This window comes from Meles meles, chromosome 5 (assembly GCF_922984935.1).
Source record: "Meles meles chromosome 5, mMelMel3.1 paternal haplotype, whole genome shotgun sequence".
NCBI classification, from domain to species: Eukaryota; Metazoa; Chordata; class Mammalia; order Carnivora; family Mustelidae; genus Meles; species Meles meles.
Genome location: NC_060070.1, coordinates 75,278,294 through 75,304,367, shown reverse-complemented (window position 1 = coordinate 75,304,367; position 26,074 = coordinate 75,278,294). Strand labels below are relative to the sequence as shown.

General features: G+C 37.0%; 1 protein-coding gene across 2 annotated transcripts in view; it reads left to right on the top strand.

The window, feature by feature from the left end:
- RSPO3 (R-spondin 3) overlaps positions 1-18,962 on the top strand; it is a 92,606-nt gene extending 73,644 nt beyond the window's left edge. Inside the window, exons 5-6 of one of the 2 annotated variants that reach the window (XM_046005603.1) lie at positions 17,031-17,200; positions 18,576-18,962. In XM_046005603.1, coding sequence (XP_045861559.1) covers positions 17,031-17,200; positions 18,576-18,611 — 206 coding nt within the window. In that variant the 3' untranslated portion in view covers positions 18,612-18,962. Of the gene's footprint in view, positions 1-17,030; positions 18,227-18,575 lie in introns of those variants that run through there. The other variant, XM_046005604.1, reaches the window with a different exon arrangement.
- Positions 18,963-26,074: the final 7,112 nt, after the last annotated feature.

Below are 26,074 nucleotides of genomic sequence, written 5' to 3'. Positions count from 1 at the left end.
ACTGATTTAAAGAGGAACTTAATCCTTCTCATAAACAGGCTGTAGAAACATACGACTAAATCTGTGACCCTCTTGCTCAGCATGCATGTGTGGTGCATATTAATCAGGACAAATCGGAGCCCGGAATTTGGAAGCTGCCTGCAGGGGTACTGTACGTCTTGTATCCTCACTGCTCCCAGCAGGAGTGATGCAATGATACCTTGACTCATTTAGGACGATTTTATTTGTTAGATCACAGCATCAGCAGAAAGAAAAGATTTCTTTACTGAAAATAGCATAAAGACACTGAAAAAGCAATATAATCGTAACAGAGGAAAAGTAAGTCTAATAAAATACCTTGTCCTACTCGAAAATTCGTGTTTATGAATAAAATGGTCATTAAACTCCTCAGTTTAAGCCTTATGGTGTCACCACTCATCTTGCTTAGCATGATTCTGGCTCTGAACATTCTGTCTATTCATCCTTTCACTTAATTTTATATATTAAATAACTACTATATGCCGGGACCTGTGCTAGATGCTTGAAGTAAAAATGCTAAGGAAGATATACAAGTATGTATGAGACTCATTTGAGAGTTCATAATCTAATGGTAGAGTTAATATAAGCAAACAATGGCAAAATAGATAGATGGGCCTGATGTTCTGGGAACAAAGGAGGTAAAGTGTTATTGGCTGTTATAGAACAACTAGAATTTTTCCAGCTAGAGAAGCTATCCATTGAAGAGGACGATCTAAGGCACAAAAGCAAGAAAGAGCATGATGTGACCAACTAATCATGAGGTATATAGTGTGGCTGAAGCAAGAGCAAATAGGGAAAGAAAGAATGCTCTATAAAATTTTGGAGTACAGGCACTAGGAAGATTTAAAAGCAAGAGACTAACAGGAAAACAGACCAGCACCCTGTGGTATAAGAAGATAGCCTGTCAGCACGGTGCAAAATATCTGGAAGCAAAGAAAAGCAATGTCCCTAGTTTTACAACAATACATTCTAGAGAGGATAAGAGCCTAGAACTAAATGAGAATGAAAAGAGCACATTTGTGAGAGGTAAAATTTTCACAATTTTACTAAAGGAGATGGATTTGAGTGGGATAAGGACTGCCACAAAAAGTCTTAAAAGAATTCAATTCCCTTAAGGTTTTACCCTCGTCAGATTCAGGCTGTTTTATTTTTGAAGGTGAGTTGATTCACTCAGCTATTTTGTATTTTCACAGAAATCATCATCATTATTTTAGGAGTTACAACTTCATAAATCTTTTCCACTTTCTAAGTACTTATGTATCATTTATTCCCCGTGCCCACCACAAACAGAGTAATAGGGAAGATCTTCCCTCACGTATAAGTTAGAAGCAACTGAAGCACCGAAAGTACTTCATTTAATGTCATGTAGCTGAAAAGTAATATGGCCAACTCTATCTAAAATGCACATTTTCTGATACCTATTTCAGATTTTTATATTTAATTTATATTTTATATTTTTTACTTTTTTATATTTAATTTAATGCCGCACATATTTTTAAGCACACATTAAAAAAAATGGGAGTTTAGATAACATCAGTCAAGAAGAGACAATGGCTCCATAGTTTGACAGAGAATCAGACTCAGATCCACCTTCGAAGTCCAAGGTCACAGAAGCTATACTTTGCTTCCCTACTTACTTGCTGGAGAATTATTGGGGAAGACTTCATGGAGAAAGCAGCCTTTGAAATGTATCTTGAAGGATATATACAAGCAAGGAGGGATTTTCAAAAACACTTAACACTGCAAGTATGGTGCAGTGAGTTAATGTATCAATTCATGTGTGAATCAAAAATGTCAAATACACACACAGAAAGAATGCAACTGCTTACTATGTGTTGTAAGCAATAGTGAAAATCACCTCTCATCTAAGTGATCTCTGAAACATTTAATGTTTTTTGAAATCACAGGTATCATATTCTGTTTGGACAGAATCGCACACCCATACCCAGACGTGTTCATAGTCAAGGAAAGCTGTCCTGGAGACATTATGTGCTCAGCTCCTCAAGGTTCTGCTACAGCTAAAAAGTACCAACGGAGTTTGCAAGGCCCCAAAATGCGTTTGATTAAGGGTGACCCAGGTGTCAGGGAGAAGAGTCTCCTTCTTATCCACCATCCTCCTAACCCTCAGAACAGCAGAAAGACAAATCTGCTGATCTTTCTTCTGCCTTCCTTCAGTATTGCTACAGCTCAGTATTTTTAGTCACCTCCTAACTACTACCCCTTTTCTTAAAAAGTCCCTGAAGATAAGAGAAGGATTTATATACAGTCAATGATCACATGTTCCCCTTTCTACCTCCGTATGTCTTCTGGCACACAGGAAGACTGTTCACTTTGCTCAGAAAATAAACACCAAAAACAAGGGTTATCAAAAAATATCCCTTTAAAACTCTTTTTTCTATCTCAGTTGACCTTTTTATTTCAAAGATCATCTTATTTGGTTCTTAAGTGTTCAAATAAGTACTCATTTTCAAGGAGATTGAGTAAGACAGAGTTCATTCCTTCAGGAATTGTCACAATTTCTTTAATTTTTAGCTCATTTGTTTACGTCATCCCTAGAACTTTCTCTCTCCATTAACTGCATTACACATACCATTTGCTGCCCTTGCTACACCCTCTTAAATTGAAAGTTTCATCATACTATCCAAGGGCACTTCATTTGGGTGGAATTCCACTGAAAGCAAAATTCAATAAATTACAACAAAAGCCACAGTCATTCAAAATCAAGGGGAAAATCAGGTTTCTGAGACTGTGGAGTTCCACTTCAAAAGCCCCAAGATTGGGTCAAGATGAGCCGGGATCATATTTCATTTTTTTTAAAAGATTCTATTTATTTACTTGACAGAAAGAGATCACAAGTAGGCAGAGAGGCAGGCAGAGAGAGAGAGAGAAGGAAGCAGGCCCCCTGTTGAGCAGAGAGCCTGATGCGGGACTCGATCCCAGGACCCTGAGACCATGACCTGAGCCGAAGGCAGCGGTTCAACCCACTGAGCCACCCAGGCGCCCCCATATTTCATTATTTTAAAAGAAGACTACATTCCCAACTCCTCCAAATAAAGCATCATTTATGCCTGCTATACAAGATAATTTAAGGAAGAAAAGTTTATTTTGCCATCTTTCAACTTTTCACAGTCATCCAAAGTCCCTTCCTCTCTTCCTCCACTTCTCCTTTCCCTCCCTCTTCCTGACTACTTATCCTCCAGTCTCGGAAACTTTTTATTAGGCCACTGTTTCCCAGTTTGGAGCTGGGAGATGGTCCACATTCCCCACCTCAGGGAAATGTTAGAACCTTCAAATCTCTGAAACTGTCCTAGAGTTTAAATTTCTTCTCAAAATAGAAAGGAGTAGGATACCTCCCTGTTGCAATCTGGGCTTCTAAGGCCCCTTCTTGAAGCAGCCTGAGGGATATTCTAGTTATTCATCATTGGTTTGGTCCTAAAGGTGATCTTCTAGAGCATGGTCAGTCAAGATTATTTCCCTGAAAGCATGGTGTAGCTCTCTGGAGTGGGCTTTTGCCCCTTGAAGCCAATACTGGAACAGAAGTGACTTACTGGCTGAGTACTGCACAATAATAAATGGAACCTGTTAACACAAGTTGTTTGAGGAGCACTTGGGTGGCTCAGTTGGTTAAGCATCCAACTCTTAATTTTGACTTGGTTCATGATCTTAGGGCCATGAGATTGACCCGTGTCGGAGTCTGCGCTAGGCTTGGAGCTTGCTTAGGATTCTCTGTCTCTCTCTCTCTCTCTCCCTCTGTCCCTCTCCCCATCACCCCGACCCCAATCTCTCTCTCTGAGAAAAAAAAAAAAAAGTTGTTTGATTGAAATAGTGAGTAATCATGGCATATTTGCATATGTGAGAATAACATCAGAGGCATCCTTCCATATATCTGTCCTTCCCCAACCTTCCCTCAAATAAAATGATGGTCATAAAATCAGGGAAAGAGTATTACTTATCTTCCATTTAAGTTTTTCAACAAATATTTACTGAGTAGCTACTGCATACAGATTCTTGTCCAAAAAAAAAAGGCAAACCTACCACACTCTTTGGAGCAATGGTAGTGATGCTTACCTGTGTACTGGTGTGTGGGCCTCATACACCTCAAGGTTCTCTGTGTACAAAATTATGCAAATGAATCTGAAACCCACTGCTAGAAGCCCCAGTATTATCTACCTACCACCAAAATAACCTGTTCTGTGAACTGTGTTTTGTTCTGAAATATTTTTATAGGGAATCAAGATTAAGGTTGGGTTTCTACAAAAATAACTCATCATTTTTGAATTATTACTACAAATTCTTCCTAATATTACAAAAAATAGTATAGTTCAGTATCACCTTGACATATTACAAAAATGGCTAGGAATGTAGCTAAAAATTCAGTGATAATATATTATGATACATTTAGGGACCCGGTCAAAAAATAATGGAAGGAAATGAACTAGTTAGGAAATGAACTAGAAGAAAGAGGTGGGAAATTGGGCTTCTGATGATCGTGTCAGTGTTGAGAGAGAAAGTCCACATACAGAAAGAAGATTGTGTATCTGAAGAATGAGAGTAATTCTTTAATTTCTTCTGCATTAATCAGATGCCTATTAGAGGACCTATATTTCATTTTCCTCACAACATTTTGAAAGTTCATCAAGAAATAAAAAGGATGCCAGTGTTAATTTGACATATGGGAAATAACCTTTGATGAGAGAAAGTTAGAAGTCATGCAGCCTGGCAGAGTCTGTTAATTTTAAAGGATCAGTCTTCTGAAGAACATTCCTAAGAGGATGAATCTCCTTGTAAGACTGGTTGAAAACTGAACGGCAAAACAAGCTTTCTGTCTTTGAGCTTATATTTTAAACGCACCAGAAAAATAGAACTTTTCCATTTATGGTGGGAAGGAACCTATAAAGACATATATGTATATATATATAATTATACACACACAAGCATGCACACACATTTGCTACCCATGTGCCTACCCTCCTGATTCTCCTCTCCCACCCTAATGCACACGAGTGCAATGACAAAAGGAGGACAGTGAAAGCCATAAAATGAAAGACGGTCAGATCTCACCAATCTCGCTTAATTACACAACCAGTATTTTTAGGTTAGCAAACATTCAGTTGACAATATATTTTAGAGAAATTAAACCTGTTGTATTCCACTCAAGTATATGTAACCAGTATGGATGACATAATTATAGGGAGCTATCTGGCTGGTTTTGGAAAATGCATGAGGAAAGTATTTCTAATAAAAGAACAGATATTTGCACCAAGAGAGCAGGATAAAAAGTACCTAAAACATTTTGCATCATCTGCCACAAGTGAAATATGCCACTTATGATCTTCTTATCGTTACAAATGAAATGTATTTACTGCAAATTTTAATATAGTAGAAGCTAAATGAGATTTTTCTGTTTTCCATCCTTGTTTAAGAAGTCAACAGTTTGAGATAGCATGTGTAACTCAAAAAATTTTTTAAATACTGAAGCAAGGTGAAAACATTTGAGAATGTACTGAAGGTCCATTAAAAAAGTGAACTTTAGAAGTTGAGGGAAATTGAAAGGGGAGGCGGACCATAAGAGACTATGGACTGGGGCGCCGGGGTGGCTCAGGGGATTAAACCTCTGCCTTCGGCTCAGGTCATGATCTCAGGGTCCTGGGATCGAGCCCCGCATAGGGCTCTCTGCTCAGCAGGGAGTCTGCTTCCCCCTCTCTCTCTGCCTGCCTCTCTGCCTACTTGTGATCTCTCTCTCTCTGTCAAATAAATAAATAAAATCTTTAAAAAAAAAAAAAAAAGAGACTATGGACTCTGAAAAAGAACCTGAGGGTTTTGAAGGGGCAGGGGTGGGAGGTTGGGGGAACCAGGTGGTGGGGAATAGGGAGGGCACGTATTGCACGGAGCACTGGGTGTTGTGCAAAAACAATGAATACTGTTACGCTGAAAAAATAAATAAATAAAATTTAAATTTAAAAAAAAAAAGTGAACTTTAGGGGCGCCTGGGTGGCTCAGTGGGTTAAAGCCTCTGCCTTTGACTCGGGTCATGATCCCCAGGTCCTGGGATTGAGCACCGCATGGGGCTTTCTGCTCAGCAGGGAGCCTGCTTCCTCCTCTCTCTCTGCCTGCCTCCAGGCCTACTTGTAATCTCTGTCTGTCAAATAAATAAATAAAATCTTAAAAAAAAAAAAGTGAACTTTACATAGGTAATCAATAAATAGCTGAAAACATTAAATTACAGTTATAAATGTTTGTGACATCTCTACTAAAAATATCCTGGAGTAACACATGCTAAATAGACTTGGTGGTTGTTTTTCCCTCTGTGATATAATTCCAGATTAGAGTTTCATTTCCCCCCCCCACAGAACAATAAAAAGCTTCAAAGAAAGGAAGAGTGGGCTGTAATAGAATGGAAATTAGACATCAGGATCAACTAGTGCATGAAATGATAAAAGAGATTAGAATAATATCAACATTTCCGGTATAATCAATCACTGCAAATGTGCCAGCAAGTATATGAGGCCATCCCCTTCTGTCAATAAAACTGAGTAGACAATTTGAGTAAGGGAGGAAGTAGAGCCCAGTCAAACATGGCTATCAACACTTCTCTTTCTGTCTCAGAAGAACAAAATACTGAGGCAAGTTCTTGGAACAAACAGAAATTTATCCAAATGAAAATCAAATGAAATATGCCAAGAGAATATTCTTTCTCTGGAATTCTTTCAGTTCTTCGACTTAACCAGCTGGAATGAATTTTCAAGTAGCATTTTGTTCAGCCTTTTGAAATGAAGGACTTTCCTGTTAATTGGAAAGCTATATTTCATCAAAGATAAAGACAGTGCTCTTGGCTTAGTGATTTTCTTTAAAAAAGAAAAAAAAAGACATTTGGTGGATATTTAACCTAAACAAATTCCAGAACATGCATTTTAAGTGTGAAGGACTGAACTGTGAGCCTATATACCTAACTAAAGAAAAATGGGGAAAATTCAAATACCAATGTTATTCTAAGCTCTGCATGAAAACTTGCTATTATACTGTGCTCCCTCCTGAGAGGAATATGTAAGGACAGAAAAAAAATTGAAAACACTAACTTTCAGAATCAAATATTGATACAACTGAGGTTTATGGTTTTCTAAGGTAAATTAATTGGGTAAGCCACAGATTTAAGCATTCTTTATTATGTTACTTTAAAATGTGTTTTGAGGACAGAGATAACATGATTATCAACTCAGAAAGATTTAGAGCAAGAAAATAAAGTTAACCCTGAAAAAAATATTTAAGACTCAGATTTTCAAACCAACCTACACTTTAGGCAGTATGTTCAACTTAATTGCTGGTTAGTGATATGTTAAATACACATTTGAAATTTAAATTGATGCAGAATTAGGCAACCTGATTTATCACAAGAACATGAAAAGTTTTAAAAAGGAATTAATTATAATGTAATACTAAAGAAATACTGTTTCCAGACTTAAGGGAATCACTCAATAGGTAGTCTGGGGGTGCCCGGGTGGCTCAGTGGGTTAAAAGCCTCTGCCTTCAGCTCAGATCATAATCCCAACCCGAATTGGGCTCTCTGCTCAGCAGGGATCCTGCTTCCCCATCTCTCTCTCTCTCTCTGCCTGCCTCTCTGCCTACTTGTGATCTCTGTGTGTCAAATAAATAAATAAAATCTTTAAAAAAATAGGTAGTCTGAATGACAATTATGTATTCTGCTTTAAAATAATGTTGTAAGAAAACCTCTTCATGATACTATTTATGTACTTTGAATCTGGCAATATGTGTAGGATAGGAATTTTCTTTTTTTTTAATTTTTTTTAATTAACATACAATGTATTATTTGCTCCAGGGGTACAGGTGTGTGAATCATCAGTCTTACACAATTCACAGCACTCACCATAGCACATACCCCCCCCCAGTATCCATCACCCAGCCACCTCATCCCTTTGACCGCCCGCCTCTACTCCAGCAACCCTCAATTTGTTTCCTGAGGTTAAGAGTCTCTTATGTAGGTTTGTCTCCCTCTCTGTTTTCATCTTGTTTTATTTTTCCTTCTCTTCCCTTATGTTCATCTGTTTTCTTAAATTCCACATATGAGTGAAATCAGGTGGTTTTTGTCTTTCTCAGACTGACATAAGTTTTGCTTAGCATAATACCCTCTAGTTCCTTACACATCATTGCAGAGGGCAAGATTTCATTCTTTTTTATGGCTGAGTAATATTCCATTGTATATATATACCATATCTTTTTGTCCATTCATCCGTCAATGGACATCTGAGCTCTTTCCATATTTTAGCTATTGTGGGCAGCAATAGATTTTTTTAAGGATAAATTCAAAGAAATATTTGACATAAACATTCCACAGACTCACACACACACACACACACACACACACACACACACACACACATTTTGTACCTTGAGATATAAGCTGATGGTCTATAGCACCAGCCAGCATGAGTCAGAGATGGGCAATAAAAAGAGTATGGTGTTATAAAAAAAGATAAACACATCAGTTCATTTTTTAAATAGTCTTTAATACTTTGAGGAGATTGGTCTAAACTGAAAACTTCAGGAAGGGCAAGTAACAGTGCAACTAGGCAGGCTTCGGTTATTTTTGAAATAATGGAGCAAGCTACACCATTATCTAAATTTCTAGAGAAAAGCAATATACACATTAATCCCCCTAATATAAGTTCATAAACAGTATATAAAACAATCAGAATATCATATGCAGAGTCATTTTTTCCTTGAGAGAGCAATTAATACTCATTTCACAAACTAGCTACAAACTTCATGGCAGAAGTAATGTACTGAATTTGACTGGATTTAATAGGTGAAATTTACCAGCATACCCACTGACAAGTGAAAATCAGAACAAGTTTATAAGCTAATTCAGTAGATACAATTGTATAGGACCCAAGATCTAGTTCAAAACACACTATGCAAACATGCTTAGACCAAGAAATTTTCCAAATATAAATTAATGTGTGTGATTAAGTTTCCAAGGGTTTTGTAATCTAACCTAATGTGGTAGATAGAACTTCAAAGTCAAGAGATTTTGCACTCCAACAAAACACTGAAATTACTAATTTCAAATGAACTCTTATCAAAATGTAGTTGATTCAAGAGAAATAAGTTTACATTAAAGAATACTAAACTTAAAATGGTTACCTAAATAAAATAGTTATCTAAATTGTAATGCCCTGCTGTGTTTTTAAAATATTATAAAATACAGGATACCCTTTACTTTTATAATGAGTAGTTAAATATTGCAAATAGTAAAAAATCTTTGGGCACTTTCTCCTTTGTGCTTTTAACGATTCTTTTAACACAGGAAGGCACGTTAGTATGCCTAGTATGCAATATCCAGCATCTTTAACAGTTTCTTCTGGACTCTAACTAAAGTCCGTCTTGAGTGCAGAGTCCAGGCTAAGACTCTGGGCAGCAGAAGCAGTGAGATGGAATAGGGTTACCTTGGGTGAAAGGGCCATGGAAATTTCTGTCAGCACAGAACTAAAATTCAGATTTCAGATCCTGAAACTTCAGTGAGTGATGAAATTATTTAAACAACAGAGGAAAAAAATCTGTCAGGGCGAACTGAAAGTAATCCATAAGGAAAGTATTTGACCCAACAAAAGAAAGTTTATTATGCAAAAGCAGATTATGAAAATAGAAGTTCTAAAAATTGGTCATTGTTGATGTTTATGATGTTTGCTATGAAATGAAATGATTTATACTAGGACTGCATTCATGACTCACTGGGATTTTTAAATCTAAATCAGTACAGTTTTTTCTCTTTGGGTGTGAAGTGTAACAAAATGTAAAAATCTCTGATAATTTTATGAGGATTTCATAAATGTAGCAGTGGTAGTTTAAAGTAAAACAAAGTTTCTAAATTATGTATAAATGACACAACAGGTAAATAATTTCCAATAATTCCAATTATTACAATTTCCTGCGCTCAGCCAGGGGTGGGTTTGAGATTCTTTCACTCGCCCTCTATCCCTAGCCCTCCCCACACTTGCTCGCTCAAGCTCTCTCTCTCTCTCAAATAAATAAATATTATAAAAAAAAAAGTAGTAGTATGACTGGTATACCTAAGGGTCCATTAACCTTTTATTACCATTAGTCTTACTATTTTTAGAAACAGACTGCCCTAGTCATCTTCACCAGGATCACTGCAACAGGCTACTAACTGGGAACTTACTGAGCAAAGAAGATAGAAATATAAGTATCCTAATCTAGGAAAAGGTGAACAAGTGAGGAAGGTCCCCCTGAAGGAGTGACATGTGGCAGAAAATTAAACACAAAGTCTGAATTAGAGCAAGGGATGTGAGAGAATGCATTCTAGTGAATGTATCAAACACATGGACTCAGTAAATGTGGTGGGTTGTGGTGAATGAAGTGCAGGGGTGACTAGAAAGAAAAGTATGAGGCCATTGAAGGGAGTGACAAAGTGAGCAGGGGCTGGACAGAGGACCAGGACCCTAAGTGCCATGTTAAGACACTTGGATTTATCTGCTTTCACCTTCTAAAATTTACACTCAGTGTCTTACAGTCAAGACAGTCTTGTTTCTGAATTCCCAAAATGTGACACAAATAGATTGCATCTCTTATATTAGTCCTTTACAACTGGTGGGAAAATGCTATTTTTTTTTTAAGATTTTATTTATTTATTTAACAGAGAGAGATCACAAGTAGACAGAGAGGCAGGCAGAGAGAGAGGGGAAAGCAGGCTCCCTGCCGAGCAGAGAGCCCGATGCGGGACTCAATCCCAGGACCCTGAAATCATGACCTGAGCTGTAGGCAGCGGCCTAACCCACTGAGCCACCCAGGCGCCCGGAAAATGCTATTTTGATCTTAATATATTTTAATGATCAGATCTATCTTTGCAAAAATGGTTCAAGGCACTTTCCCAAATTAACAGCATTTGGTATAGAGTGTGTAATTTTATGCCAAATTATTTTTCTGTGAATAATTAATCAGAAGCATCTTGGAAGTTAAATAGGAGTACAATTAAATCAATTCAGGCATTAAACTACAAAATAAATAATTCAGATAGTTTTAAACTTTAGTTTGGAGAAATTAAGTGTCTATTTACAAATCCATTTCTTCATATTTTCACTATATTTATTATAAATTCCTAGAGTAATACCAAGGAAATAAGTATTTTTATTTCTTTAATGATTTTATTTATTTATTTGACAGAGAGTAAGAAGGAGAGCACAAACAGAGGGAGAGGGAGAAGAAACAGGCTTCCCCCTAAGCGGAGAGCCTGACGGAGGGCTCGATCACAAGACCCCCAGATCATGACCTGAGTGAAAGGCAGACACTTAATCAACTGAGCCACCCAGACAGCTCTATTTCTATTTTATTTTTAAAAAATGAAAAAGGTTTGAATGCATTCCTGATTCTACATGGTAATAATACAGCTGAAAAGAAATTTGGCGTTTCTGATTTTCAGCTGTGTTCTTTACCACTGGGTCAGGCTGTTCTGTGTTTGTATAGCCCACAATTCAAAAGCCTTTATATGTTATATGTATCTATGTACCAGATCATAATTGCTAAAGAAGTTAGACTGTAGCAATTCCCCCTCCTCTGCAAAATTTCCCAAGTGATGTATTAACTAAAGGAATAAAATTTGGAATTTTCATCCTCTATACATTAAAGTCAGGTCAGTTCTAGGTTCAAAAATCATTAGATTTACCTCATTTTCTCATGATTTGTGCTTTTTTGGAGGTATAAAGCCATGCGTTTCCAATTGAACTTCATTCCACAACCAATAAAGAGAAAACACCTAGCATATATTCTGCATTTTAATGGAATATTTATTTAATTGGTCTTAGTTATAGATTCAATAATACTTAGTCTTCCATCTAGAGTACGGGATACATTTTAGCTTTTTGAGAAAAATTCAAACAGCTTGTCTTGGAAGGGGACCTACAGAAAGCTCAATGGCTCCTCTTAGTGGTGGCATGAAAGAAATTCACCAGGAAGTCCATAAAGACCTCTGCACAGATATTGCCAAACATTCACAAAATTGTGACCTGATATTCACAGTTTGAGTAATTCCCAACAAGTAAATCCTATCTGTGATTCTATGGAAGCAACTTTTTTTATAACCCTCTTACATTTTAAAATCAATTTAACATTTTCTATAGTTTTCATTTTTCACTTGGAACTTAAATAATACATAATTTAGGAAAAATAATTCAGGACTGCTTCCTTCTCTCTTTGTTCATTTTTACATGTTTATTCCTTTAGTTCATATTTCTATTTGAACAGGTTTTAAAAAGACAGCCTGCAACTGATTTTCATTTTGTATCTAGCTGTCTGTTTCAAATGAACCTCGTCAGAAAACTTGCCTTAAACATTAGTAGCTATGGTACATCAAAAAACATACTTTGTATATATAAAGAAACTAAATAAGAAACTATATGATGTGAAATAAACTTTGGGAGTATTCATTTAAAGAAGTTGGATCTTCTATCGGTCTACAGCTATGGTTCTTATTCTTTGATAGAACTCGGGGTGAACTTGTTAACTACAGGTTCCTGGGCCACTCATAAGACCTACTGAATCATAAGCTCCAGGGGTGGGGCCTAGGAATATCTATTTCTCAAAGTCATCTATGTTTGAAAACCTGCCTGCAGAAGGCCCTACGGGGTGCCTAGATAAATGACTATGTTTCTGTATTAATAGGAAATAATTTCAGTATCTCAAAAATATCACCTATTCAATTATGTGATTCTGGTTTGCAATGAAATCTTAAATAATGGGGCTAGACCAATCAGCACAAAAGTTTTAGCTACCCTTTTAAAAGTTAAGGCTCAACACTGGGCATTATATAAGACAGTTGAATCCCTGACCTCTACCTCTGAAACCAACAATACATTATATGTTCATTGAATTTAAGTTTTTTAAAAAGTTAAGGCTCAAAAATAAATACCTATCACTGCATACACTCTCTTTATGGATTCTAATTACAAAAGTGCTCCTGAAATCAGAAATAAGATCACACATCAGCATATCCTATTGGCCTTTTCTAAACTAGTCACAGAAACGTCCAAACTCTGCCCTGCTGTCAGATTCTGATACTTGCCCTTTTCCGGTTTTCAATATCACTGATCCTCAGGACAAACTCCCAACATGGCAATTGAGTCCTGTACATGGTTCCAGCTTCTCTGAGTAATGTCCTATATTTAGACTCTGATCAAACCAAGGAAGTCTACTTTTCCAGTTCCCCAGATTGACCATGTCCTTGCATGCCTTCATTGACATAACTGTTCACTGCCTGACATGTGACATGAATGGCAAAAGCTCATTCATTCTTTAAGGCTCAAAAACATCACCCCATCGGGGGAGTCCTTTTCCATTTCCATTGGCAGAGGTCAATGCTTTCCTTGCTGTGCTCCCATTAGGAGATTGCACATGCTTCTCTCCATTTTAGCATTAGCTTGTAACTATAATTATTGTGCCTGTCTCCATGTCTCATTTGTATCCCCAAGTTTTAGCACACTTTTTGGCATAGAGTAGAAGCTGAATTCATGTTTTTGTAATGAGTTAATAACATTAACTTTAATTTCTTCCATGATTAATGTGTGCCAGGCACTATGCTAAGTGCTTTACAAGCATCTCGTGTGATCTTTACAACATTTAGCAAGTAGTAATGATTATCCACATGTTAAATACCAGATAATCCTGAGAGATGCCAACAAATTGCCAAAAGCTACACAACTAGTTGTTGGCAGACCTAGAATTTGAGCACTATGTTTTTCTGACTCTAAAAACAGCAATCTTAAACAAATGTTGCACCATAAAGGCTCAGGTCATACTTGATTGTTAATAGTAATTTCTCTTGGATGGTCTCTATCCAACATCAATCTCATACCTGGAACATCGAGGTTTGACAATCATTAGAACATTATACAACTCAATTCTGGTGCACGTATACACATGCATAATCAGTCAATGTTGAAACGTAAACATGTATGTAAGATTGTGGTAAGTTTGCTTAGTTTACAAACTTACCAAAGTATAAAACAACTATTGACCACATCAACAAAAAGTCATCAGAATAGAAAAAAGAAGTCCCCTTTAATGAAAACCTTACAGAATTTCCCAAATTGCACGTAATTTTTAGTGGACTGCAGCCACTCTCCTGCATTTTTATTTTATTTCTTGGACGAGAGGAAAATATATTATTTATGCAAAAGGGTAGTTAGTGTTTCCAACCACTAACACATGGTGTGTAAAAGATAATAATCCCATTTTTCTATTTTGCAATAGCCCTCCGTTGGGCAACAATCATGTAAAATGGGCTAGTTTCCTGTTACTTTACTAGAACCTCCCCTTACACTCACCGCCCAGACTAATAGTTACTCCTTGGATAATAAAACTATAATACTGAGTTTCATGCTACTTCCAAAACTGTTTCTGCCTGTCTTAAGAAATAATCGTATCAGTTTGCTAATAAACAGAAATGCACTATAAGTTGAGTATGTTGTCACTTGTGGCTAAAAAACATATAAATCAATCTGTGGCCAAGAAAGAAACAATATATTTCTTATGTGTTCAGAATATTATCACAATAAGATCACAGCTGTAAGATGTTGGACCATCATCAAAAGAACAATGTCAAACACTGAGCTTTTGGATAATTTCCATAAAAATAACATTTTGTTTGGGGTCAGTAGTTTTTATGGAACTTTGGAATAATTTTCACTGACAGGTTTTTTTTAGAACTAAACTTAAACACCTCCAAAATGCTCCTCAAAATGGAAATACTAACATTTATGGCCAGGTCCTTCTGAAAACCAAGCACATATCATGAAAACCAGCATTTCTCTCTTTTACTTTATACAATTTCATGAAAATTAAATTGTGCTGCATATTCAGAAAGGTAAATATACTCTTCAGTTTTCCCTGTTTAATTACCAAATTCAAGTCAACACTTCAAATGTGTAATAATTAAAGCCAAAATGAGAAAAAAATAAAACCTGGATTCCTTCCTCAGAAATTTTATCTATCCAGCAAATTCTTTCAAGTACAAAGAGTTATGGAATCAGTCAGTCAGTGTACAACTAGTTCAGCTCTAGGCACAACAGTCAACCCTAACATTTTTTTGTTCATCACTGCATATCCAAAACAATTTGACTGATACTTGTCTTACAGTGGCCTGAATTCTCATTTTTATTAACTGTCTTTTTAGAGTCCAGATTTTGGAGATGCATTATGTTTAGCCCAAAAAGGCAAGTTTTCATAAAGTAGTTGGAAGATTTTATAAATATAGTCTCAGACAAGCTAGTTGTGGCATAAAATCATTACTCTAAGGAGACTTTGTTGGCCCAGGATACATATGCAGTATTAATAATATTGCTCCCTAGGACTCTGTAACCAGAGCTGAAGAAGAAGAAAGCCAAACCACTGAATTCAATATTTGCAGCCTATTTCAGAACATAATATTTTGGTTCTCTCATACAAATAAATTCTCCAAAATACTTTGTCTAAAATGGTTTTTTTGTAGACAGATACTAATTTCAAATTTTACATGGCTTAGTTTCTGGGGATGCACGTTATCAGAATTTGTCCCTCATCAAGAAGTAATAAGTCCTAGTTCATTTCCTATGATACTGATTTAATTCAGTAATTTCTCATTGGGATATATATAATCATGGATGTTACTAAAACCATGCCCTCAGAAATTATTTCGCACTGTAGACCAAATATATATATATATATACAGACACACACACACATATATATGTGTGTGTGTATATATATGTGTGTGTATATAAATATATAGAGTACATGATAATAAAATACCTGGTTAATTCACTGTATAGAAATACATAAATAAATAATTAAATAATTAAAAACAGCCCATCCAATTTGGTGCAAGCCTCATGCACTTTGCTACTTTGCTCAGATTACTCTCTTTAGCTAAAACTCTTAGCAATTTTCCAATGCCAACAGAAGGAAACTCAGTTCTTTTCCCTGGCTCCAGTCTACCTTGCAGAATGCCTTTCCACATCAAAACCTTTAAGGTCCTATTGATTCCACTTTTTAAAATGCCCTATACTGTGAATCTGAACTAAATTTGTGCTTCAAACCCAGTTCAAGATCAGGGACCTCCATGGAATCCAGTGTATAGCCAATAAATATTTGCTCATTTGAGTGAGAGAGACACAATGTTCCTGCCTGCATAGCTGATACCATAGGGTTATTGATAAGTTGTAGTTAGCACCTGGCTGGTGATTGCAAAGAAAATCGATTTCAACATACAAACATTTGTGTTGAAATAAAGTACATTTCTCCTGGCATTTGCATATTTGTTATGTAAATCAAGTCTCTTTTAGTATATGGCATGCAGTTATAGCAGGACATTGCAAATCTCTGTTACTTGGAAAAATTTGAATACAAAGGAGTGCTTTCAGTAGGAGTTAGACAACATATACACATTAGAAATGTCTTAAATGGCACAAAATCTATTCAAAACTTTGTATTAAATATTCACAAGTAACTATGATGTAAATTAATTCTCAAACTTATAACTATAGAACCCTCTACTTTCCCAAACTATCATGTTAATTGCTTTGTTATATTTTATGCTCCATGTTCACATTTCTTGAAATATGGTACAGATCTAATCAAAAGTATCTGAGTGAATGATTTAAAGAATAGATACTTGGGGGCGCCTGGGTGGCTCAGTGGGTTAAGCTGCTGCCTTCGGCTCAGGTCATGATCTCAGGGTCCTGGGATCGAGTCCTGCATCAGGCTCTCTGCTCAGCAGCGAGCCTGCTTCCCTCTCTCTCTCTCTCTCTGCCTGCCTCTCTGTCTACTTGTGATCTCTCTCTGTCAAATAAATAAATAAAATCTTTAAAAAAAGAAAGAAAGAAAGAAAGAAACTTGGTATCTATGGTCTGATACGCAACCTAAGAGAAATTTAACTCGTTGTTTGAAACTTAGAATAACCAAATAGAACATGATTGAACGTATTTTTAAAAGGTGTTCTTTCATTTCAGGAAAAAAAGGAAGAGAGAGGAAAAGAAAAAAACCTAATAAAGAAGAAAATAAGGATGCCATACCTGATAACAAAGGTCTGGAACCCAGCAGAGAAACTCCAGAACAACGAGAAAACAAAGACAAACAGCAGCAGAAGAAGCGAAAGGTCCAAGATAAACAACAGAAATCGGTATCGGTCAGCACTGTACATTAGAGGGTCCCATGAGATCATTGTAAACTCATGATGCTGCTATCTTAACCAGATGCCCAGGACAGGTGCTCTAGCCATTAGGACCACAAATGGACAACGTGTCAGTTACGCTCTGTCTCAACAACATTCCAGATAGTTGCTATATTCTTTGTACAAGCATAGCTAACAACAAAGAGCCAAAAGTTCAAAGAAGGGATGTTTTCAAATGGTTATCTAACACGCTTCTATGCATTTCTAAGAGACAAGAAATTTTGTATATAATTATCAATAGGCTATAAGATGTAACAACATAATGATGACATCTGGAGAGCGACATCTTTTCCCTATAAAAATAATTTTTCCAGCTATTGCTTTAAGAAGCGAAAGATAGTTCTGCAAATTCGAAGAGGCAATATCCCTTCAAAGTTAATAAGAGATCAGGGAAGAGAAACATCTTTCAAAGAACAGTGTTGTTTTGTCCAGGAGATCTAGAGAGTGCTCAGACATTAGGGCCCGGCATTTGGAATGTAGGAATGATCACCACCGAAACGACCGTTTTCAGATTGGTTCTATTGCCTTCACCCTGTCCTTCGGCAAGAAACATGAGAGCATACACCAGAGTTAAGCATACTGTGTGGGATTGGAAAAAGGCAAAATGTGGAAGAAACCATAGCATTGGAGATGACTTCTGTGCTTTACAAAACTGTGAAGGGTTGTGATTACCTGGAACAGGTCTCTACTCGATGTCAGCACTGTGTGGTTCAGCCTCTACTACCCCTTGGGTTATATAAGTCTGTAAACATGTAACTTATAATTTCCAAAAGCAAAATCATACTTATTAGAAGAAAATTCTGATTTCACAGAAAAACAAGAACTAGAGCAAGGAGACTAGAACATGTTTGCAAAGTCATGTGTTTTCTGCAGGAAAAACAATTTTATTACCACCTGGAACTAAAAGGGGATACTACTTTCTAACAAGGTGTATCTAGTAGGGGGGAAAGCCACCACAATAAATATATTTGTTGATAGTTTTTAAAGTTTTGTTCATTTTGTTTTATTGGAAAATTGTTACTCTTACAGACTCATGAATTAGGAAAGGGGATTCTGAATCCTATGTAATCTGAACATACTACATTTCTCGATGTTTGCTTTTGGAATCCACCTTTTGTAAGTAGATAGAGATATAATTATAGCATATTAGGAGGTATTCATTTAGCTTTTCCCTTAATAAACAAAATTCTCATGCTAGATGCTTAGGCCTCCCAACATGATTTCACAGCTCCCTCTTCACTGCTTAGAAACGAGCATCTTTCCTTGTGTGTCAGTTCCTCCTGCATTTTGAACATTTGGCCTTTTCTTCTCCATGTTTTCTCAGTCTGTGGATCTCTTTTGGGGATTGAAGTCAACCTAGCTGAAGGCCTTACCAGTGTTTCACAGAGGACACAGCCAGCCCAGGACAGGAGGAGGCATCTTTGAGCAAGCCCACAGAGTCTCGTGGTCCGCCTTAGCCTTTCTGTTGTAATGGCAGGATGCAAGGCTGCTCTGCCCACCACACTCTTCCTGACCCTCTAAAGATCAGAGCTTTCGGAAGAATTGGCAATTGAGTCTGGCTTCTGGCTGCCTATCTCTGGTCACTTTTTTTCCTCCAACTGTACTGTTCATGTGGACTGCTTGGCTTAATTCGTTTTTCACTTCTCTTGTTGTCTTCCAAGATATGAAATTTTTGAATGATGCATTTCTGTTTCTTACTTTGGTGTTTTCTTTCCTAGTCTGCATGAGATAAGTGTTTCAACTAACTAGATCTATTCCCCATGTATGAAAATAATTCTATTTTCAACTACAGCTTATATCATCAAGGAGAAATAAACCTTTTCCTACAAAACTATATCAAGTGGAAGTATATTCCCGTGTTCTAGGACTTTTGTATGGTTTCAGACTTCATCTTTGTGTCCTCAATCTTATCTAGTCAAGCAGTAGCAGCCAAATTATTTGTCTCTTTCTGTGTTGGTCATTGTCTCCATTCTTTCAAAAAGCCAGTTACTGGGAGGGAGGGTCTAGGCGTGGAAATGCAGTGCTGAAAAATGGTTAAATCAGCCAGGACATGACAGCTGTGGCAATGACTGTCATGTCTTCCCAGGTGTTTTGACTCAAGACTTTTACCCTGAGATCTTCCAGAAAATAGCAGATAATCTAAATCCTTGAAGCAGCACTTTAATAAAAGTAGAATTATTACAAAGGAAAAAAAATGACAAGCAGCATTAATATTCATACTTTGGGTGAAACATAAGCGAAGACACAGATAACATCAACTTTAAATGTTCCTGTAATAGATCTTGAGGCGTGTAGAAACATTATGATGTTGAAACTGGCAGCCTACTCAACTTTGAGCAAAATCTCATGATCAACTCTGGTAAACTTCCCACACTAGTCACAGAAGGCATTAACTCTCTGCTGTGATTATGTCTCTAGGATCTGGTGAACTATTGACGGTAATGAGTGGCTGACAAATTCTTGATTCAAAGAGAATCAAAAGACTGCAGCAACAGAAATCTATGTCTAATCCACACTCCTCGTCTTTAAATTCTGCTTTATAACTAAGGGGAGGTCTGTCTTCCATAGTCAAAGTAAGGTTCTAGTCCCAGATGTTAACCATTGGCAAATCACCTGGGTTCTCTATGTTCCCATTTTTTTTTCTTTAATTTTGTTTATTTATTTGAGAGAGTGAGTAAGAGGGAGGGAGAGAGAGAGCAAGCGAGCTCCTGCACAAGCCAGGGGAAGAGGCAGAGGAAGAGGGGGAGGCAGACTCCCCAGTGAGCAAGGAGCCCTATGCAAGACTGGAGACTCCAGACTCGAGCCCAGGATCCTGGGATCATGACCTCAGCCCTGAGCAGAAGGCAAACACTTAACCGACTGAGCCACCCAAGTGGTTTCCCATTTTCTTAAGTGCAACATGAGAAAGGTGGGCTGAAGATGATTACTGGCAGGAGAGCATGTGACCTCTCTGTTAGTTCAGAGTGATGCCCCTACAGAGTTCTCCTCAGCGGCAGTGTCCTCTGGGCTCCTCAAACGTGAAAATGTATAAGGTCATAAAGGATACAGATTGAACTCTGATGTTACTGAATTAAAAGTTGTTCACATTAGTGGTTATTAAAATATTGAAACAAATAGCATTGAGAAGAAAAAAGGAATATGTAAATGCATCTAATGCCAGGAGGTTTCAGAAGATCCTCACAAAGGGAGACCTCAAAGAAAACCGGAAGTTCTCTATAGCTAAAGTTAGGCAGTCTGGGTTAACATTCCAGTTGTGTTACTTAAATATCATAACCTGTGTGACCTTGAACCAGTTGTGTGGTCTCTCAGAGCCGCCATTCCTCCCCTGCAAAATGGAAATGGCAACACCTACCTTGGAAAGTTATTAGGAGAATTGAAAGGCTCATCACTCATTATAAGTGATTATTCTGTATACAAATAAGTATCACTAAAAAGTAATGACTCTTTTCACAAATCACGTATATAAATCAATTTTATCTCTTGAGTAATGATAAGTGAAGATATCCTTATAATTGTACGCATGTAATAATTTCAAGGTATATAGTGAGAATCACCAAAATGAAATCAATAATAGTAACTAAAATGTAAAACACTAGTTTTATCTTAAATCCCCTTACAATTGAGAAGTTACTCATTCTTTAAAGTACGCATATGCATTTTACCAATGAACATAAATAAAAATACTCTATCTTTCCCATGGATATATTTTAATAGCAGACTGGACTCTTTCTCAAAACAACGGCAACTAGTCTCTGCAAATTAGGAGGGAAAAGTCCTCTTTTCCCTGATTTGAGGCTGATTTGTTACTTCACAGTTCATCTGGAAGTCAAATCTATCCTCCACTGAAAGAATAAAATTAAATAAGGCTGATGGTCAGATCAGTTGAGACTTTTCCCATTGCAAGCATAACACTTCATCTCACCAATTTTCTAAATTGGGGGGAAAAAGGAAACAAGAGAAAATTGTACCTCCTTTCGGCTAGCCACTCACAATTTGTCTAAGTTATATTGTGTATTTCTCCTAAAAGCAGTCTGAGAGAATTACAGATCTCCTCATTTTAAAAATGAGGAAATTGGGGCACAGGGAAGTGCCCAATGTTACACAAGTAGCAACCAGTAGGGCTGAAGATCCCTCTAAGCACTGGCTGCCTCCAAAGCCCATGTTCTCTTCCTTACATCATATCCCTTTAAAATCAAATTTATTGCTAATTCCAAGAATGTCCATGACACACATTATGGAAGTATTTTCCTATGATCCGAATTAGCACCACATGAAAAAGAACCTAGGAAGTCCAATCACAGAGGCCTTAACCCAGGATAAGACTCAAATCTGAATGTGTGTATAAATGTGTGTGTGTACCTGCATCTGTTCTCCATAGCTGTATGTGAGCTCCAGTCAGTCCACTGGTGGGACAGTGGATAGGAGGAGGCAAGTGTGTTCAGAGGGTAAAGGAGAAATGTGCCATCAGCAGAAAACCAAAGTTGAAACAGAAGGGGAACAGCGGTATGGCTCCTTGGGAAAGTCCTGGATTGCTTCTGTGGACTGGTGCTCAGCTTAGTTCTTTCTCAGTGTAAGCAAGGTATTTACCAACAGGACCACCTTGCCCTTGAGTCCTTGGTCAGAATTAAAACGATATTGGAAGAAACATCAACAAGTCTCCCCTATTGCTAGAACAGCCAAAACAGCATCCTTCAGATAATGCTTCATTTTCTCCCAGATACTTCAAACATTCAATATCAATATTTTAATTGTCACAAACCTTTTCTTGCCCATCCTGTCTCTTAAGCATTTCGGAGATCCACATATCCATCATATAAACAGGTTAAAAAAAAAAAGGAAGAAAAGGAAAGGAAAAAGGGAAAGAAGAGAAAGGAGAGAGGGAGGGAAGGAAAAAAGCAAAAAATAGTAACCACTTTTATTCACAGTCATTAAAATATAGTTGTAAGAAAACCTCAACTAGTAAAAATATTTCATTAGCTGGAAAATTGGTATATGATAATTTTAGAAGACAGAATTACCTGACCATACAATAATCTGATATATCAACAGCTTGAAAAATGATCGTATGCTTTTATAGCTACAGCTGTATGCAATGAAAAATATTATTGAAAACCATGTTGAGGCAATCCAAGATACTGAATCATCTACTAAAGATTATGTTTTGCCTTTAAAAATAAAGAACTGGCAGATACATAGTAGAAAAAAGTGTAAGCAAAGATGAATAATTAGTTTAATTACCGAAGTTTTCTTGCTAATTGAGGTTTCATTGATATACTATATTTTTTGATATACTATATTTTATACTGTTAATATCAGTTACTATTTTAGTTATCCCTATCAAATTTCCATCACAAATAGATTTTAAGCAAAAGATAGATTTTTTTTTCAGCCAGTTTAATAACTCAGTAAAAATTATACAGGAGCATCTACCTCTATAATAAAATCAAAATAATAAATACATTTATAAGTGCTTTGAAATTGTAAACACAATAAATATTATAAGCCACTATTGTTTTTGCCCAATGAAGAGCAGATGGCCTTTCCTCATTTCTTACACTGTTGACCTCAATAGAAACTTTATTCTTAGAGAAAATTATACGTATCTTTCCAAAGAAGGAGTTAATAAAAGCACGAACGCTTGAGGTGACCATACATAAGAATGCAGCATGCAGCCTTTCCTTCTGGCATAATTTTCTTTGGCTGCTATCATTGGAGCTACCTCAAAAATAAGGCAGGAGACACCACTTCACTTTGTAAATTTTGTCGTGCCCAGACATAATAACATAAGCTACTACTAAATTTCGAATCTATACCAGGGACATTTTTGAATCAGCTGATGCTACTACGCATGCTCTCTCTGCCCAGATCATGCATACCCTCGGTGGTCCCAAGCTCCCAAGAGAGAGGAAGCTCTGCAACAGCCCAGTCAACCATCTGGCTATGACAGTCTCAAGATTTGGAAAAATTAAAAAAAAAGAAGAGGAAAAAGAGAAAAATTTCTGATCCTGAGAAGAATGAGGGCCCTTACTTTTATCCTTTTAGCTACCCTGTGATAACCATTCACTGCCTCACCCCTAGAATGCTCTGCCAAAAGCGGGGGGGGGGGGGGGGGGGGGCAGCCATGCTCCTAGCCTTTAGGGTGGGCAGGGGCTGGGTTTTCCCCGATGACAATGTCAACCCAGCCTTTGGCCTCTCTCCCTGCTTCTGCCCTGTACTTTGCTTATTTATGTTTTTTGGTTGACGAGTTTGAGAATTTGAGAAGAAAAAATAATACCTAATGATTTAAAAATTAATCTAAGAATACATTGGAAGGGAAATAATTTAGCAAATTCCTCCACTCTTAATATAAAACTAAGGAAACAATATTATTTACACTTGTTAAAGCAGTAGTTTAGTTAAAAAAAAAAACGAAACATATGGACATTGGGGAGGGTATGTGCTATGGTGAGTACGTGAATAAGCCTAATGATTCACAGACCTGTACACCTTTGACAAATAATACATTATATGTTAATAAAAATAATTTTTAAAAATGAAACAGAAGGAAACTAAGAAAACAAACAAAAAAATAAAAGCACTTGCTATTTAACATCCAAGGACCTTTCCTTGTATTGTAACTTTTTAGAAGCAGTTCACTGAGTTTGCTCCTAATGATCTTTCTCCCATAGTAGAAAAAAAAAATGGTTATCACTCACACCAAATACTACAGGAAAGTAGATTTTAGTTTTATCCAAACCAGCAGTGATAATAATTTATGATTCCAAAAGACATAGACAAGCATAATCCACTTAGGAAAGGGAGTCATTTTCATGCACATGAATTCTAGCTTTCTGGGTTGCCATCCTAGCACCCCTTTAAATGTGGGAGTTTTTAGAATGGGAGAGGGAAAAATGAAGCATTGGAGTAAACCAAGATTCCACTTGTTGATTGTGGAATATTTAAAGCATAGCTTAATATGCAACTTGGGAAAGGGCCAAGAGAATAGAGCTTAATTTGTATATCCATATGATCCAATCAAATTCAGAACAGTATTATTTATAGAAAAGAGAGATCATTAGAAAGTGCTGTTCTAGGTCTCCAGATTTCCAAATTTATTATGAAAATTATCCTTTCTGCAATCATGAAAATAGATTTTTTGGTCATAGGTAGCCCTGCAATCCACAGCAATTTGCAATTCTGGCCTAGTATGAGCTTCCTTGCCTCTACCCTTCCACTCTCCAAAGCAACCAGTCAATTAGATCATAAGTAAAGACCAAATTGACAAAGAATAATGAAAAATTAATAAACTTAAAGAGAAATTACTATAGAAGAGCATTATTTCTTTCAGTTTAATGTTTTGGGGACTAAATCACTTTGGGAAATGAATATAAAACCAGTCAGGAGAGGTATTTCCTCCCTATCTTGGTCTGTTTAGGCTCCTACGACAAATACCAGAGACTGGCTAGTTTGTAGACAGCACTGATGGGGTCTGGAAGTCCAAATCAAGGTGCTAATCTAATCTATTCTAATGAGGGCTCACCTTCTGGCTCACAGATGGGACCTCTCTGTGTCCTTGCATGGTGCAAGGGGCTGGGGATCTTTCTGGAGCCTCTTTTATAAAGGCACTGGTCCCATCCATGAGGGTTCCAACCTCGTGATCTACACACCTCCCAAAGGCCCCACTTCCTAATATTCCTCAGTGGGCACTAGGATTTCAACATACACACTTTGAGGGGACACATTTAGACCATAGCACCATCCGTTAGTGAGCTATCTTCTAAATAAATAAATAATCAAAGTATAGATTCTGCCATCCTTTTTGTATAGCTAAATAGCAACAGAGCTACCCAATTAGACTTAGTATTTTCATATGTATACACTCCACAAACATTTTCCTGAAATCCTCTACCAGCTTTCCAGGTAGAGGTTAAAGGCCTTGTGATGTTTTATAATAATCGCTTTGCCAACGCTTGCATCCATAGTAAATATTAATATTTTCCAGTCTGTACAAATTATGAGAAAACAATAGTATTGCATTTGTAATTATGGAACTTTATTAGTTTTTAGGTCAGAAATAATGAGAAAATGTGAAATTACAGAAGTCTAACTTTGCAGAAATAAAGTGATTTAACTACCAGTTTGAAGAAAAACATCTTTATCTATAAAGGCAATCATAACTGAACCATGGAACTAGCCAGCAAAACTATACAAAACTCAGTCACAAAGTTGAAAGTGAATTGAGAAAAATGCTTCAGAAAACAAATTCATTCCCAAATCACTTCTTAAAATGTAGAAAGAAAAATAATACTAAAGGAGAGGAAAATAATTAAAAGTGGAGTCCCCTATGTTTTTTTAAAAAAGATTTTATTTATTTATTTGAGAGAGAGAGAGAGAGAGCATGAGGAGGGGGATAGAGCAGAGGGAGAAGGAGAAGCAGATCTCTCACTGAGCAGGGATTCCCAAAGCAGGGCTGGATCCCAGGACCCTGGAATCAGGGTCTGAGCCAAAGGCAGATGCTTAACCAACTGAGCCACCCAGGAACCCCATTTAAAGGTTTCAATTTGCAAGAGAGGCTTCAATCTCACAGCAAAGTGCTACACATATGGTTCTAAAGATGCCACATCAGCCCTAATCCAAAACTGTCCTCAGTGCTTGTCCAGCCTTCACTGGATACTACTTTCCCAGCTTCTGTTTTGCAAGGTCCCTAGGCTGGACTACCACAGACTCAGTGCTAGATTTCCCAACAGGAAGACTAAGCACGTTCTAAGGGACTCCACAAAGCAGAGGTAAGGAAAACAATTTGGGGGGGGAGGGGGGATTGCTGTTTTTCTATTACAAAACAAT